The sequence below is a fragment of the Sciurus carolinensis genome, chromosome 2 (genome assembly GCF_902686445.1).
Source record: "Sciurus carolinensis chromosome 2, mSciCar1.2, whole genome shotgun sequence".
Taxonomy (NCBI): Eukaryota; Metazoa; Chordata; class Mammalia; order Rodentia; family Sciuridae; genus Sciurus; species Sciurus carolinensis.
In genome coordinates, this window is record NC_062214.1 from 20,531,436 (window position 1) to 20,549,238 (window position 17,803).

At 39.7% G+C, this 17,803-nt stretch overlaps 1 protein-coding gene across 1 annotated transcript in view; it reads right to left on the reverse strand.

Moving 5' to 3' along the window:
* The window catches only part of Ctnnbl1 (catenin beta like 1), a 152,204-nt gene that overhangs the window by 74,594 nt on the left and 59,807 nt on the right, over positions 1-17,803 (reverse strand). Inside the window, exons 7-10 of the mRNA XM_047541054.1 lie at positions 16,260-16,351; positions 8,295-8,367; positions 7,999-8,057; positions 6,494-6,642 (exon numbers count right to left, since the gene is read on the reverse strand). Coding sequence (XP_047397010.1) covers positions 6,494-6,642; positions 7,999-8,057; positions 8,295-8,367; positions 16,260-16,351 — 373 coding nt within the window. The remainder of the gene's footprint in view (positions 1-6,493; positions 6,643-7,998; positions 8,058-8,294; positions 8,368-16,259; positions 16,352-17,803) is intronic.

The window sequence follows — 17,803 nt, forward strand, 5'->3', positions numbered from 1 at the left end:
AGTATCTTCAAGGAAGAGACTGAGTTCTCAGTTACAGAGCTTTTAATAAGATGTTCTTCTTTCCTGGGTCTATCTATGGTATTTGCCAGAAACTGTATGAATCAATGATTCTAAACAACAAAAAATGTTTCTCAGATTTTTCTCAATCATTCAAAAAAGATTTACTGGAAGCCCAATGTGCTTATCTGTTGCTAGGTACTAGAGATGCAAAGAGGAAGACCTGGTCTCTGCTCTCAAAAGTCATACGGTGGAGCTGGAGATCTGGATAAGCACAGGATGGTAAGTATGCTGGCAATGGTAAGCAATGGATGCCAGCAATTTAACTCCTGCATTGAAGAGAGCTGGGGACAGAGCCGAGAGAAGTGACAGGGACAGAAGGCTGCTGAGAGAAGTTTAAACCTAAATATCAAGGGGTAGTTCCCCAGAAAAGACCTGATCTGCATGGGACTACATGAGTACGTGATCTGTTTTTCACAAGAGTTACACATGAAAAAATGACCTGAGAGGATAAGGACAAAATGATGAAAAGGAATAAAATAGATAATATAAAATCATAAGAGAAGCCAACAAAAGTTCTCTACATACAGCAAGGAGGCAGACATTGGCAAAACACATGGTTCAAGATTAAAATGGCATAATTTGCTGAACAAGCAAATTAGAATATAAAGAACACAAAAAATTCAAGAAGAAATAGGGAGAAAATCCACAATTACAGTGAGAGATTGAACAAAATAGCTAAAACGACAGAAGAATACAGAAGAACTGGCTACATTTACAAAATTGATTTAGGAAATAATTATAATGCTTTATACTCTAGAAACAAATTTTATTCAAATATTCAAACTATTTATAAAAACGTGCCATGTACGATGTCATTAAAAAAAAAAAAAAACCCGAATTCAGAAAAGTAAACATCTTAGTCTACACTTTCTGTTACTGTTATTTAAAAAAGCAACTTGTACTTGGATATATGTGATAAAGCTAAGCAATATAAAGTGAAAATTTTTAACCTTAAGCATTTTTAAGAAATTATTTATTTGGTACTGGAGACTGCACCCAGGGTTACTTAACCACTTTCTAATTCTGAGGCAGGGTCTCACTAGGTTGCTGAGGCTGGCCTGGAACTTGTGGTCCTTCTACCTTAGTCTCTCCAGTCTGGGATTACAGGCATGTGCCACTGCAACAGGCTTAATGTGTTCATTTTTAAAGAACAGAATTATTTTTTAAAGTATTAAGCATTTAACTCAGAAATTTGGGCAAAGAGCAATACAGTAAATGAGAAGAATCTAGAAAAAAGGAATTAAAAATATTAAACAATTCCCAAGAAGGCTAAAGGTACGGAAATACACAAAAGGCTAAATCAAAATTTAAACACTGTGGATCATAAGTATATATAATTTTTATTTGTCAGCTATATTTTGACAGATACCTAAACAGATTAAGAACTAGTTCTCTACAAAAATAAAACTTCTGAAAAAAACCAAAAACAACAGAAAAAAATTCTAATCACTTCTGAAAAGTGTGACTGAGGAGAAAAGTGGATAAATTTAAATACAAAACATAAGAAATTATAAAGTACGGAGATGAAAAAGAATTATAAGAATACAAGGAAATTTTACACTAATAACCTTGCAAGTCTATATGAAATTGAAAATGTCTAGGAACATATAAAACATCAAATTGTCAGGAAAAATCAGAACACAGATGAAAGAAACCAAAGACCTAAATAAATGGAGAGATGTACCATGTACATGGATTGGAAAACTCATTACAAAGATGTTCATTCTCCCTAAAATGACAGATTCAGTTCGATCCAATCAAAATTCCAACAGTGGACAGTCTGACTTTAAATTTTATAAGGAAAGGCAAAGGAACCATTTGAAAAAGACCAAGTCAGAGGACTTATTCTACCTGGTATCAAGACTAAACTTTGAGTTTTATAGTCAGAATAATCAAGATAGGATGTTACTGGCAAAAAGACACAGAGATGAATGGAACAAAACTAAAAGAACAGAAATAAACCCACACATATATGATAAATTGGCTTCTGACAAAAACTATAAAGACAACTTAAGGGAACATGGATAGCATTTGCAATAAGTGGTGCCAGAACTGGCCATCTATATATGCAAAAATAAGTACTAAATAAAAACCAAGAACCTCATTTCATGCTTCACATCATACATAAAATTTAACTTAAAATGGACCAGAGGCCTATAAATGTAAAACCTAAAACTGAAAATTTCTAAAAGAACATAGAAGACATTCTTAGATTATGGATTAGATAAAAATAATTTATATTTTATAAAAGAAAAGATGGATTAATTGGACTTCTAAGGAAAACTTTTGCTCTTTAAAAGATACTGCTAAGAAATGAGAAGGCATGCCACAGACTAGGAGGAAAATACTTCCAAAACATAGAGCTGACAAAGATTTGTATCTAGAATAAAGAACACTTAAAACTTAAGAAGATAACCCAAATAAAATAAGGACAAAGGGTTGAACAGATTTTTTAAAAAGATTTTATAAGAAAGGTCATTATGTACATGAGAAGTGCATAATTATCATTAGTCATCAAGGAAATGCAAAAGAAGACCTAATGACCCAAATTAAAGTCCAACAGCACTGCTGGTCAGAATGTGAAGCAATTGTATGTAGTTCTTATTCTGCACTGATGGGAATATAAAATGACAAAATCACTTTATAAAACAGCTTGACATTTTCTAACAATAAACATGCTTTTACTATATGACCCACCTATTCTACTCCTAGGTATTATCAGAGGAATGAAAGTATGTTTATCCCAAGACTTACGGCAGCTTTATTCATTACGCAAAATACTGGAAACAACACAAATGTTCATCAACAGGTAATAAAGAGATATACTGGAATGTAGAGATTGCTGGACTACTACTAAGCATGAAAAGAAAACAGTCATTTGATAGACCCAAAATGAATGAATCTACAAAACAGTCTATGAGTAAAATAAGCTAGAGAAAAAAACCATCCCCCATGATTCCCCTTAAATGAAATTCCAGAATGACAGTGGTTGCCTGGGGCTGGGATGGATGGGTGGGAACTGATTACAAAAAGCAATCAAGGGAACTTTTGGGGGTAACTGAAACAATCTATATACATATGCAGCATCCAATATGGTAGCCAGTAGCCATGTGTAGTGACGGAACATCTGAAATGTAGCCAATACGAACGAGGAGATAACTATTAATGAAAATTTAAATAAACTTAACTTTAAAAGATAATATTTGATACAATTATAGGAAAACAGTTAAATATGGACAACTTGGGTATGAGAATCTACTTTTTTGAACTATACATTTTATGAAATCTAAGTATAAATTAAGTACTTTTATGAAAATTTAGCATCAGAATTTGGATATAAATGTAAACTATACACTAGATTTTGAAGACTTAGCAGGAGAAAAAGAATGTAAAATGGTCCCCTAGTAATTTTTTTAATGTTGACTGTATGTTGAAATGATAATTTTTGACATATTATGTTAAATAAAACACATTATTAAACTTTCTTTTGCTTCTTTTAACCACTTTAATGTGGCAACTACAAAATGTGAGTCACATATCTAGCTCGCATCACATTTCCACTACACAGTTCTCCTCTGTGTCTCCACTGTGGTATAGAGACAAAGGTATACATCTGTTAGAATTAAAACTGTCCCCTTAAAATGGGTGCATTTGATGGCATATGAATTATGCCTTAATAAACTTGGCAGAAATATTAAATTGGTAGTGTATACGTGTTTTCTGTATGTGCATGTAAAAGACTGCATGTGTGTATACATAACGATCTTGTTTGTGACCTTTCCTTGCCAACAATCAAGAAATAAAAAATTCACAGGTATACACATACAAAATTAACTGTTTCATTTAATAATTACCACATTAAATTATATTACAGTTATTTAATATCTGCTACCTTCACTATTCTCTGAGTTTCTTGAGGTCAAGAATCCTGTTTTGTTCATCTCTATAAAAGCCTAACAACACAGAAAGTTAACAGTACCTTATCAATATTTTAAAAGCAGCAGACTGTCTCATTTTATACTGTTCAATTCCCTCAAATCTCTGCAAACTTAGCAGTATTATCTCATTTTCAAATGAAAAAAAGTGAGTCAGAAAGGTTAAAGTAATTCACTAAACATCCAGAGGTAGTAAGCAAAGATCTGAGTCCCAAACTCACACTCACATCAATTCCCTCTGCCACCCTCTACCATCCTGCTACCTCTCCAAGTGGGCAGTGCACAACTGTCTGATAAATGACCGAATCAAAGTAAAATTTTGTATTTAGGGGCAGTGGAACCACAGAAAATTTCCTGACCTTCTCACATTACAGCTTCTTAGTTTTGGATGAGCTCCCTCTAGACACAGCAACTTGGCAACTCTCACTAGACAAGGAAGGGTAAGTATAGTAGGAAAAAAACTTCTCCCTCTCAATTAAACTTCCCAGTTGGAATTCTGAAGAAGAAAAGCAATGCAGAACAAAGAGCATTTCAAAGAGACAAAAGGAAATGCTGAATCTGCTAATACAGCTAACTAATGCAAAAGGAGCATCTAATTGCAACTTCAGCATTCAAAAATGAAAAGTGAGGTGAGATCCTAGAGAGGTACAGTTTCTATGTCTTTTGGATTCTTCTTTAATTAGCCTCCCAGAATCTCAGCATTCCTGTTTGAATAATCCATATTTCTGGTTATTTATTCAACTCCCCACTGCTATGCATTACCAAGCCATATGCTACAGAAATACATCACTTCATATTTGCACTCAACCATCCAAAGACATTGGCAGTTCAGACCTTTAAGAAGCTTAAGGGAAAGTCCCTGCAGAGTGTAGTTTTAAGGTTAGAAGACCCAAAAAGCCAAAAGCATCTTCTATATATGCTATTTGCTTGAGAGAAGGTGGGTCATTTCAACAAAAAGACAGGCAATTAGAAGGGTAAAACAGGTAAACAAACACAAGAGTCAAGAGAGCAAAGCTAGGAAGAATCAGCAGAACAGTAAAGTAATTTCCCATACTCCTGTCTGCACTTTGAAAAAGAATTCATTTTTAAAAGCTTTTCTTGAAGGAAGATTTTCAATCAATTCAAGGTCTGGAATGTGCTGGGCAAAAGAATTCCTGCAAACCTTCACAAGTCTTTTAAAGAGAAGAAATTTTAGAAATACGTATCTCAATAATCATAAAATAATTTTAAACACAAAATGGTCATTGCCAAGTTTGTTATGATGGCAAACCTCAAATCACCCACAGAATACAAACTTCCCTACAGTCCATTAAATAGTTATTGAACTCTAATGGAGATTATGTCACGGTATGGGGGACAGCAGCTTGTCTGTAAGAAACGCTATACGAAATTCTGGGTGTGGCAGGCCTAAAACATCAAAACCAAGAAAAAACAGCAGAAAAAATATATACCCAAAGACAGTCTGTGTATAGGTGGCAGAACTGTCTTTTCAGCTCTGGAAGCAGAAATTCTGACCTTTTGATTTCTGTGTAAGCCTGACCCTTAACATAGTACTTTATCAATGTTTTAATACCAAGTTTGCATATCTATTATCTAAATTATATTTAATATATATCACTAATGAAATATATATAATATATATCAAACTTTAAAAAAAATTTCAACAAGATTTTCACTGTATATAAACAGAAGTTTCAGGATGGCAGACTCTGGCTCAGTTTGTAAAGAATAATCCTACAATGATTAGAGAGCACTCAATCATCCAGACATGCTTCAGTGTCTCTCAACTTAAGAAACTGTCCCTGACCCCGAACCACATTCTTCTTACTGCCATCCCTTACCCTGTCACACCCTCTGTTCTCAGTTCTCCTTACTAGATAGAGATCTCGAAAAGAATTATCAATATAAATGATGTTCCTCTTTTGCTTCCAACTTTGGGAAATTACTAAGAAACTAGCATGATGTCCACTTTAAGGAATTTGAGCATACATAATAAGATATACAGGAAAGTATTACAAACAAAAATTCTAGAGCTGTCCTACACATTTTCATATTTCTGTGCTTTGACATAGCACATGTATAACTCATTATTGAATATATATATATGAAAAATATGAATAACTTGCTGTCATTAACAAAAATAAAAACCAATATGGCATAGATATGTCTATGTGGGATATAAAGAAAATAGGACTAAGTTTAGAGATGAACAAAAGATAAGTTTTGAAGTTAATGCCTAGATTTTTCCAAAACCAACACATTAAGGGAAAGAGCGAAAAATAAACCACCCTTCAATGCAGGGGTTTATCTTACCACCTGACATAACAGGGCACCAAGAGACCAAAATCCACTCATCCACCCACTCCAACTTTTTAGAGAAGAGCACACACGCATGCCCAAACACACACCCAACCTGAAGACTATTCTGTACAGATGGGAAACTTGAGGGAATGAAAAGACTACAAGGAGATGGGAGAGCTAGGAGATCAGAATCATACCGGAGCATGAGATTCATCAGCTGAAGGCCCTCGCCCTTCAGGAAACGTTCACGATTGGAACTGAGCATCAGGCAGGAACACAGTGAATCAAACAGATTCTCCATCATCTCCTGCTCCTCGGCTGTGCTGGGATTGTGTCTTTTAAACACCTGTCAAGCAAAGACAGCAGAAAGAGTCCTAAGAGAATGTCTTTTCATCAGACACCACCAACTTCCAAAGCCTGCCTCTGCCTGTCACAATAACCCCATAACTGAGGACACGAATTTACCAAACTAAATTTTCATCAGTTTCCATTTTGGAGAAACTAACCTTTCTGACTCATTAGTATTAAAATACATGGATGCCAGTTCATGCAAAAACACAACACTCTGTTGACCACTGGGTCTGTGAATGACTCAGTTCCAAGGGGGCAGATTTTTTTTTTTTTAAGAAAAGGAAAGAAAACAAAACCCCAAGACCCATTAACTAAAATAAAACAAACAACTTTGCTAGCTACCCCTGAGCTCTACAGTGGCACAACCCAACCACATAAAGCTTTCCTCCCCTATAAAAAGGCTGCAATTCAGTAGGGCAAATCCTGGCTTAATGAAGGGAAGAGTTTCCTAACAGGACTACTGAGCTGCTTCATACATGAGCTGGGGGTCACGTCATGGGAAGGACTTAAAGGAGTTTTGTCTTTGCCAGAGATATAGGGCATGTTAAGAGGAGAGTCTTTTAGCAGTACATGCATACCCACACAGTCAACTACAAGATGATCAATAAGCTGGCAGGAAAGGGATTAACAGATTCACATTTGAAAGCTCTATTTTTGGGGTGGAGGCCAAGCCACTCAGGCTGCTGGCACCAAGATGGAAGCTGTATGCAAACTGACATCTCAGACACTCCCAACACTCTTTAAGATTTTATCCAAATGATCTATTTTCAGTCCTGTTTTTGGAATAACACAGATGAGATTTGTTAGAAGAAATCTGAACAGTACTTTCAGAATGCCAGCATAACATTTCAACTGGATTTACATTCCTTTCAGTGAGCAAATGGCAGCTTCTGATTTCTCATTCCAGCCTCCAGTGCCCCCATCCTCCCCTGTGACCTCTTCCCCCGTGCACTGGAACTTATTCTCCTTATCTGTATCCTAAATGAATGTTTTAATGGCACACTGACAGGAGAGGGGGTGAATAATCTTGGGAATGGTTCAAGTGAAAGTGATCTGATATGCTTGGCTCAAGAATGTACATGTAAGTAGGAAGCCCACCTCCTCTGGACTGGCAAGCTCATTATCAGAAGATGGGGAAAGGCTGGACCAAGATCCCAGCGATGTCTGGTCAGAAAGACCAAGGACCAAGAAAAGGAGGCAAACCATATGCCTGCACTGTAACCTCCAACCTGCCACCAGGTCCCACATGTTCTGAACCACGGCTTACTCCTTCCCACAATTTCTAGCTCCACCTCCATTTAAAGTAGGCCATGTGTCTTCATGGCAGACAGGAAGCATAAGAATTACTCACGGATAACTGCTGAAGAAGCACATCGATTCCATCCAGCTCCCCAAGCAATTCCCTGTTTTCTAAAAGGGGAAAAAAATAGAGGAAGAAAAAAAATGAAGCTAACTGTCAGATTTTACAGCCGTCTAACACTGATACATCAGCAAACAAAATCAATACAGCTTGACAGAGTACAAAAGCTGCAGAGAGAGCGAGAGGGGAAGCGAGGGGATGCCAAAGGCAAGAGCGCTTGCTGTCATGATCTGAAACGCGCCTGGCTCCTATCCTAACAGAATATCAATACTGAGAGGGAGCCTCACCGTCGTTGTCCTGCAGCAATATGGCCAGCACTTCACTGCAGTACAGCTTGTTGGCATCGAAAGGCATCTTTGCCTGTGGGGAAATAGGAGAAATGAGAAAACCATTAAGGGGTCTTGCTTCCTTTCCCAGGACAAATTTTTCACAAGTTAGAGAGAAGTAGGAGTTAGGGAAAAGGCAGGCTAAGGGTAAAAAGTCTGCCTCACTCTCCAGAAACCAGACTCAAGTACTGTAGAGTACACGGCAGAGGGACCCAATGGCTCTCCCACCCTACTGAGCAGGCATGAAGGTCACCTCTTCTGTGAAGCCTTCCCAAACCCTTCATTTTGAGCCCAGAGACTGTATATGTTTAAGATAAACCTAATAAAGTATTGAACTTTTAAGACTAAAAGGCCATGAAGTGTCATTAACAAGTTTGAACCAGAAAACTAGGTTGTAAATTAGCTGATAAATGATCAGATAAGTTGAAAAGAAAGCAATTTCTTGTTTAGATTAGCTGAATGTATTTATAACAAAGGAGTTCCTTTTGGATTTTTTTAACGCTAAGAATTTAATTTGAAATCATAAACCTATCTTCTTGTATGCCATAATCTGCCTACTATTTAAAAAGGAAACCACATTAAATATGCAAAAATGTTTTAATATTTTAACACCCAAATTACTAACCGCGATTCTTTCCCTGCTGTGTGCTCCGCTATTTGGAGATTCAGAGGGGACCCATCAACCACACTGACTGTCTTTCATGGCTGTCCACATGCTTGCTTCAGTAATAGTGAGATTAGATATCTCCCATTAACAAGGCCCCTTGGATAAAGGTGCAGTGAGCTCGTTGATATGTTTTTATTTATGGTACCCATGATCCTTAAAATGCAACACATTAGGCAGTGACTGTTCATCAGCAGCGGCTTTTGAAATGACAATTTCTGTATCCTGGCTTTTGAAATGACAATTTCTGTACCTGCAAAGGACAGAGGAAGTGTTTATCTTGGAGCTAACATTTCCATCACTTTCACACCACTTATAGTTATGTTTGGACGTTGGTTTTGTACTTAAGAAGGAAGAGTAGCGCCTAATCAAGCAACATCCAGCACCAGTTCAGCTTTCTACGCATGTCATCCTTGTCGAGCCTATGTGTACCCCACAGGGTTGCAAAAGGCTGACCAGGTCTGACCATCTTAAGTTAAAAGATCTATTACTGCAAAGTCTAAAATGTGCTGACTGGACAGTATGCTCCCTGGGCAAGCTTGAGACCTTCTTTCAAGAAATTTGTATAACAGATGAGCTTAAATATAGTCCATGGTGTTTCTGTTTAAGAAAAATGTTTTATAACACTAAGGTGAAAAGCCAAGGAGTAAGAATCTCCATTAGAATCAAGAATTTGCTAACAAGATCACTCAAATTATATAAGTCCCCAGCACTGCTATTGTATTTCAACTGGTTTTGCCACCACAACTTCTCAAGGGCCAGTGCTCTTTCAAACAAGACCACTCAACGGGAAGAAGCCTGAAGACGCAGGCCACGACAGCAACAGCCTTGTTGGGGTGCCAGTGCTTATCCTCAATTTGACTTTATAAACTCCTATCTCAAAAAAAAAAAAAAAAAACTCCTATCTCTGAGTTAGAATGAAGTTCCTCTCTTCCTTTCAATAAATATTTATTGGGCACCTGCTGTATGCAAGGCACAGAGTTAAGCACAACTGCCAACAGATGTGGTGAAGCTTGCCCTCTGTTAGAGCATTTAAAAATATTACACTGAATTCAAATTAATTTTATTAAGTAGTACAGCCAAGTTCAAAAGAGAGAGCGAGAGGTGGATCTGCTATACACCTGCATGCCATATCACAAGCATGCCACCATCTATATGCCACCGAGTCTATAGTTCACAAACTGTGCTCAGGTAAATGGGGTGCCATGTTGAATTCACCTCAGGGTATTTTAAAATTTTCAAGAAAAACACGGTGACACATGATATCTCTTGAGCACTGCTCCACCTACTAGCATGAGGTACATGGTTTTACGACATTGTACCTTGATGGAGCTAGATTTTGGAAGCTGATAATAGAACTATGAAAAACAGTGTGGAACAGGACCAAGGGTGATGGTTTTCAATCTGACACCAACATCTGAAAGGCTGTGCAGTACCCAGAAGGCACATATTCAGCTATGAGCAACACTGGCGACTAAGAATGAAATAAAATTTTCTTTCAATTTATGTGTGTTCTTTTTTCAAATAGCTACTAAACTATTAGGTTACACATATATTTTAAATTATTTGGAGCTAACTACTTAATAAACAGAACTGCTAGGTATTTTTTGGCATGGGGGGACTGTAAAAACAAAATTACTGAGACACTAAAAGCACCACGAGTAGGAATCTATGACCCAAGGAAAATTTATTGGTCTGTTTCCTCATCTGCAAAATGGAAATTAAAAACAACATTTCTTTAAGAGAATTTCTATGAGTATTAAGTAAGATAAAAGATGAAAGATTTAACAGATAGTATATACCGTAAGTTTTTCCAATGACTGGAATCAAAAATACCTGAGTTAGAATCTCAGCTCTAATGGTTATCTGTCATGTGATCTTAGCCAAATGGCCCTGCCTCTCTAACCTCACTTCTCTTGAGTTAGAATATCTTCCTCATGAGGTGGCTGCATTAAATGAAATGGCACATACATAAGAGGCACACAAGAGTCGAGATGCCCTCTACTGAGGATTCCTCGTTCCCCAGGACAGCTCCAGCTCCAGTCTGTGTTGTCTGATAGTATAAGGAGTTCCCAATTGACTCAAAATGAAATCTTAAAAACCAAAAACTTTCATCACCTTTTTTCTTTTTCTTTTTCTTCTTCTTTTTTTTTTTTTTGGTACCAGGGATTGAACCCAGGGGCACTTAATCACTGAGACACATCGCTAGCCCTTTTTAATTTTTTTATTTGGAGATAGGGACTTGCTAAGTTGCTTAGGGCCTTGCTAAGTAGCTGGGGCTGGCTTCAAATTCGCAATCCTCCTGTCTCAGCCTCCCAAGCTATTGGAATTACAGGTGTGCACTACCATGCCTGGTTTATCACTTTTTTCTTATGATACAAGCCCTCTGATTGAAAAATTGGCATGAAAAGAAACCTAATCAGGAAAACAAAATGATTAGGCCCCACAATTCCCAACACTGAGCCCTGCAATGCTTCAGAACCTGAGCATGGTGCCAGCTGGGAAGCTGCCTGTCAAGTGGAGGCCACTCCAGAGACACCAACTGACCACACCAGGCCCAGCTCTCACTGGCTCTCCCATCTACTTCCATGAGGTTGGGTGAGGCATTTCCCTTCTCTGGGTTTCTTTCTTATCTGTAAACTGGGGACAGCTGCATGCTCTTGGCAGAGCTATTTGTGAGGATTAGAAATATGTATGTCAAGATCCAGAAAAACATTGTGCACGCAGAGGGCAGTTAATATGTGAAACTCACTATCATATGGCAAAAACTTCTAGTGATGGTAAGGATAATAACCACATGGTTTAATCTAGTAGAAAGAAATAAAAAAATCTAGGCCAGCCAAGAAGGAAGGTGTCTACCCTTTCTTCATGTCTAGTCATGAACTTATCAAGAAAATTTTATTTCTGTTTAAATCTCAGCCAGATATTACACAATACCAAACTGCCAAATTACAAGGGCATTTCATCAGAATCAGGAAAAAAGAGAATGCATTTAGCAGGTACACTCTCTTGGTTTTTGCAAAGCTAACCAGTGGGACTTGGAGCGTGTAGGGCTCTCTTTTTCCAGGAGCCTGGTGATCCTAAATCTTTCAGCTGTCAGAGTAATTACTGAATCAAGCACAGGTCTGTACTCAGCATGTACTAGCCTTGAATAAAATTAAACTTCACCTTTTTGGGAGCTGCTGCTTTTTTGGAAAGTACAAAACAATTATGCTACCACCTGCAGCCAGAAGCTGTAGGTTATATTTGCCACTCACCTCTGGTACTTGGAACACATGGGGCAAGTTCAAACATATCTACAGCCCTGTACAACTGCTGAAGCAGATTGGGCCCTGCAAAATCACAGCCTCTGGTCATCAGGGGCAAAGGACTTCTGCATCAACCAGTTGTACATGTAGTGTAACCTAGCTGGGTCTCAAGTCATCAACGCATATGCTGAATATACGACTGTTTCCGGAGCAGGACTTAACTGGGAAACGAACTGGGAATCTTAATTTTGTTTCTTTAAAAAAGAAAAAAAAAAAAAAAAAAAAAAAAAAAAAAAACTTCTGGGTGGCGCTACTTCCAATGGCACATACTACCCTACTAAGTCTATATTCCCCATTTTAAAAAGTGATGTATGATGCAGTGTCTCTCCCACTAGTTATCTGCTTCCTGCTAATCCATTTAATGCAATCATTTGCAATGGGTTTTATCCTCATTAGAACAAATTAGTGAGGTTTCATTTGGTGGATGAAAAAATCCATGAATATCTCTATATACTGGTAGCTAAGATACCAGTACAAAAAGGAGAAATCCAAGACTAAAATGTCTGTCATCAATGTGTCACTCACTTAAGAATTACTCAAGGATTACTGAATAATATGGGATGATCAAAGAACAGGGTTTTGATCCAGCAATCTAGACATAAGCACTCTAGAACCTTGGCTCTCATGCTTCAGCTCACATCCCCACTGCCAGGAGGGCTTGGTAAAATATGAGATGCTGGGCTCCACCCCAGCCTTGAAGATGTAGGTTCTGGGCGAAGACTCAAGAATCTGCATGTTGAACAAGCTGCCAGGTGATACTGAGGCTCCTGACTGGAAACCTCGTTTTGAGACTATCTGGGAGGAGACAGAGACCCAGACCTTCACATGGAATTCATGGATATTTGGCAGGAAGAAAATTAGCACATAATATGAAATTTTGCCAGGTGAAGCAAGCATCTCCGCTTTACAGATGGAGACGCTCCACGAGGGTGAGCCACAGTCACGGGTACACAAGGGAACCCAGACCTGAAAACTCCCACCCGAACACCATTAGGGAAAAAATGAAGAGGCTGGTTTTCAGAAAAGAGGGCTGTGCAGGCCAGGGGCAAAGCCATACTATGGAAAGGAGGCATGGAGGAAATTCTGGAGGCAGAGGCTTCAGTCCCAGCTCTGTCTCTAGAGCTGAGGTCTGGATTTGGGCAAGGCACTTAATATCTATAGGTCTTAATTCTGAATTTTTAAATATACAACATATAAATCTCCTTTCTGTTCTAAAGAAAAAGAAGGCTCCATGGAAGGGTAGGGATTTAAGCAGCCTCATGCAGGCTGTGTATATTCCAGAAATACAGAAGGAAGAAAGGCATCAAGCCTGGTGGAGCCTGGAGCATGAGCAAAGCCAGACAGAGGTAAAAACACTCTGATCTTTGCAGGGCAGGGAATAGGTAAGTTACTAAAGGGTTACAAAGGCCCGTTTTCAAAATCAAGGAAGGAAAAGGTTATACTGGGTCAGGTTAAGGGGCCTTAAAAGTAGGCAGGGAAGGTTGGCTCTGGGGTAGAGGCATGAGTGCCACTGCAGGGAAGTTCTGTTACAGCGATGGCAACTGCAAATGGAGCTTCACATCAGTCTGCAGAATAAGGATGGGTAAGTAGAGGGTTACATTTCTAGAGACCAGTGGTTCTCAGTGAGGTGGGTGCATCAGAAACACACAGAGCACCTCTTCTAACTACCAACACAGACCGAGACAGCAGGTGGGGATGGAATTCAAAAGCATGCACTAATGATTCTAACACAGTCAACAGCTGCCACACACGGCTATCTAGAGCTTCATAGTTCAATGGCATTGTCACATGGGGTCTTCAGTGTAACCGGTGAGACAGGTTCTCAAGAGAGAAAACGGACTAGACAAGTGAAAGGACCATGGCCACAGTCATGAGGCTAATGAGGGAAGTCAGGGTCTAGGTCCAGCACCCACTCTGATTCACCTGATGCTGATGCTGGAAACAATTATAACAAGCAGTGTCCCCAAGTATGAAAAAATGTAAAAGCAAGACACTGCCTTTAAAGACAGGCCTTCTTGTTGGCCTCACCCTTAAGCAAGGCTTTCTTTCATTAATGTTCTGGGCAACACAGGGTTTTTCTAAGAAAACGTGTTTACTAGTAATATAACCAAATAGCATTTTGATGTTTAAATACCCTGAAACCTTGAAGAACTGTTTTAGAGACAGCAATGTGGCTATGTATGCCCTGAGGAATACACAAACACTGTGCCCATGAGGCATGAGTCAATAGCTTGTTCAAGTATCAAATGGGCCTCTTTATTACTGTCAGAGGGTAAAGAAAGCCAAGCTAAACATCAGAGAAAAATTTGTCCTGACTTCAGAGTGACAAAAACAACTGGATTATTTAGCACGTTTTAAGGCTGGGGCCACAACCCATGGCTGCTACTCCAACAACTCGGGTGAGAGCTATCCATCCCTTAACTTCGTTTCTGCTTCCTTCTTCCCCAAACCCTCATTCCCAAAATGTCTCGAGGCGTTAGAGAATAAAAACACATTGAATGCTGAGAAAAGAAGAAACAGAGTGTAGGGAGATGTGAAAGGAATTCATCCCCATCAATTCCATGAACTGAATAAGTGCAGTTCAGGAACCAAAGGAAGTCCAGACTAAGAGAAGATGTCTGTGCATGAATTAGCCACTCACTGAATGCAGGACTGAAAGGAAATGGGAGCGGGGTCGGGGGAGGGGTTCAGTGTACTGCACCCACACCCACTGGGGTGAGAGCTGGGCTAGCTGAGTATCCTGGAGTCCACACGTCACGTAGTAAGTCTCTGTTACTGAGGTCGCAGGAACCAATGGTTCAATAAGAAGGGCTGGGGAAGGCCTAGACTGCCTGAGAGGAATGGAATCATAGTCACACGCTAACCTGGCAGAACCTTCTTCCTTGGCCCTGCCAAGACAGTGGAAGATACACCCGAGCTGGTACACCCCAGTCTTTTTGGATCTCTACAACACTGAATCACAGCAAGGCCAGGACCACTTTCACTCTTGCTACAACTAAGCACTTCCTTCTCACCAAAAAGTTGGAATCCTTGCCTGCAGTTGTGCATAGCAGTTCCAAACTGCTACCAACACACCTGTGGTCAAGGTGAGTCTGGAAGAATACCTTTGTCTCCTCATTTACTGTATGGACAGTTTTGATGGCTAAAAAGATAGTCAAGACTATGCTGAGAAGGAAAGAGAATGAATAATCCAACCACAATGTGGATAAAGGATATAAATATGAAGCTAAATGAGATGAATACAAATGTCTGATACACACTACACAAAGCCAATACTTGACTTGATTTTACAGTTCAAAATTAAAATAAAAATAGCAATTTTCACTCATCTGATTAACAAAACCATACGTTTGATAATACGCAGGGTTTTAGAGGTAGCTGGAATAGACATTTTCAAATGAGTGGGGCAGGCTTATAGGGGACAATTTTGCAATACCTCCAAAAACGTTAATGTGCTTACTCTTGGGCTCAATTCCACTCTAGGAATTTATTACCCAGATAAGCTGAGGCAAGTGTGTAAGAAAACAATGTGTGTGTGTATATGAGGAATCTCACCACACCACTGTTTATCAACCAGGGAATAGCGAAATTAACCTTGGTCCATCGGTACAATGGAATACCAGGCAACCACTAGCTTGGAGAAAAAAAAATTCACATTAAGAAAACATTATAGAATTCTATTTGTGAACCACACATGAACTCTCTTCTATATATGCACAGAAAATTTCTAGAAAAACAGATATGTTGTTAACAGTGGCTGCCTCTGGGAAATGGAACTGGAAGGGATCTTTTTTAAAAAAAGAAGAGGATAAGCAAAGATAGGGGTAAGAGGCACTAGAAGCTTCCCAAACTAGATCCTAAGGCTTGGGGAAGATAATCTGTATCAACAACCGGCATCAGCCATGCCCAGAGCAAAGAGGGGCTCAAGCAGCAGCAACACCAAGCCACACTCACCTTCAGCCTCTTCAGGAGCCACTGCAGGAGCCCCTGCTGGGCAGCCTCTGTGCACATCTCGGGCCGGAACTCAGCCATGTTTTCCACAATAGCTGAAGGGAGACAGACACCAGTCACTGGGGAGGGCAACTGTTTCCATCTGCAACAAGCTCACTTCCCATGACAGACATTTTATTCCCCTTCACACTTCCCTGTACTCCTCCCAGCCAGATGCTGTGTTGTCATTTTTAGATTAACTAGGGAGATGCCGTGGGTCTTTCTTCAAGTCACATTACAAGCAAAAGCCACAGCTGAAAATGATGGAATTCACAACAGGCATGAAGGATAGGTGCTCTACACCAACGGGGACCAACACTGCAGCGGAGCACACAGAGGGACGGCCTCTCTGCTGCTGGTGTGCTGGAGTCCAGAGCCCTGCAACAGCAGAGGCAGAGGGTCACTCTCAGGGAAGAATCAGGGGTGGGGATTCAGAGTCTCTTCCTTTCGGGATTCAATTATTTCCAGTTCTCTTTCCCTGCATCATAGAAACAAGGATGTTAAAAAAGGCGAGCATGATGTTCTTAATGGAACAGAATAACGTGTGCAGAGGGGAAAGGCTGTGCAGGCAGGTGGCTTCCAGGTACCGGGAAGATGAGTGGTCATACTACTCCTCCACTGCCAAAGCGTTCATTAACAGAAAGATTAAAATGAGGAGGAAAAACAAAAGGTATTGTATGACTATGATAACAAAAGGCAGGGATATTTTTTAAAATCTCACCTATAGTCCTTAAATACATCAAATGTTTTCCTTCCCTTCCCTTCAGGTTCCTTTTGCTTCATACCTTAGAGTATTTTATAATATAGAGTATTATAAAGCAGATGCCCAGAACACACTGGGTGTGAAGTTTGAAGAAGAAAGGACTAAAGAACTCCACACAGCCCTATCTTCTTGCTTACTCCCCTGCCCAGGTTGGCATCACCAACAACAAGTGAAGACAGGCCCAGGCAGCTCCCTGGGGGAGCAGGAACACAAAACTGTGGGTGCAGAGTAGCACTGAGGGTCCTGAGAGATGAAGGTTGTTAGAATACCCTCAATTACTTTTTCATATTTTCTAAGAAAACCAACTCATTTGTTTTAGTCTCCTGACTTTATCTTGCTCTTAGACTACAGATAGTTTCCTGTTGCCACTGGGGCAAACACCCGAACTTCTTGGCATGGTTTACAAGGTCTCCCACAACCTGGGCAAAAACGGCTCCTCCAGTCCCCTCTCCCAACTCCCACTGCCAAGTGCATATCTAATCTCTCCCAAAGCCCATGCCCATTCATGAATGCCCATCTCCCTACTCAGAGGCCCTGCCCACTTCTCTTCTTATTCAGCCCCAGATGTCATCTGCTCCTATGGGGCAATGTGGAGACCCTTCCTTGTGGTGCCGAGTCTTTTCTCTGGTTCCCATTGTGCCATTTCTCACCTGGGATCATCTTTCCTGTCAGTTCACCTCTTCAGGAGTAGAGTCACGCCTAATCCATCATAACCTACCCCAGGGCCTAGCACAGTGCCTAACAA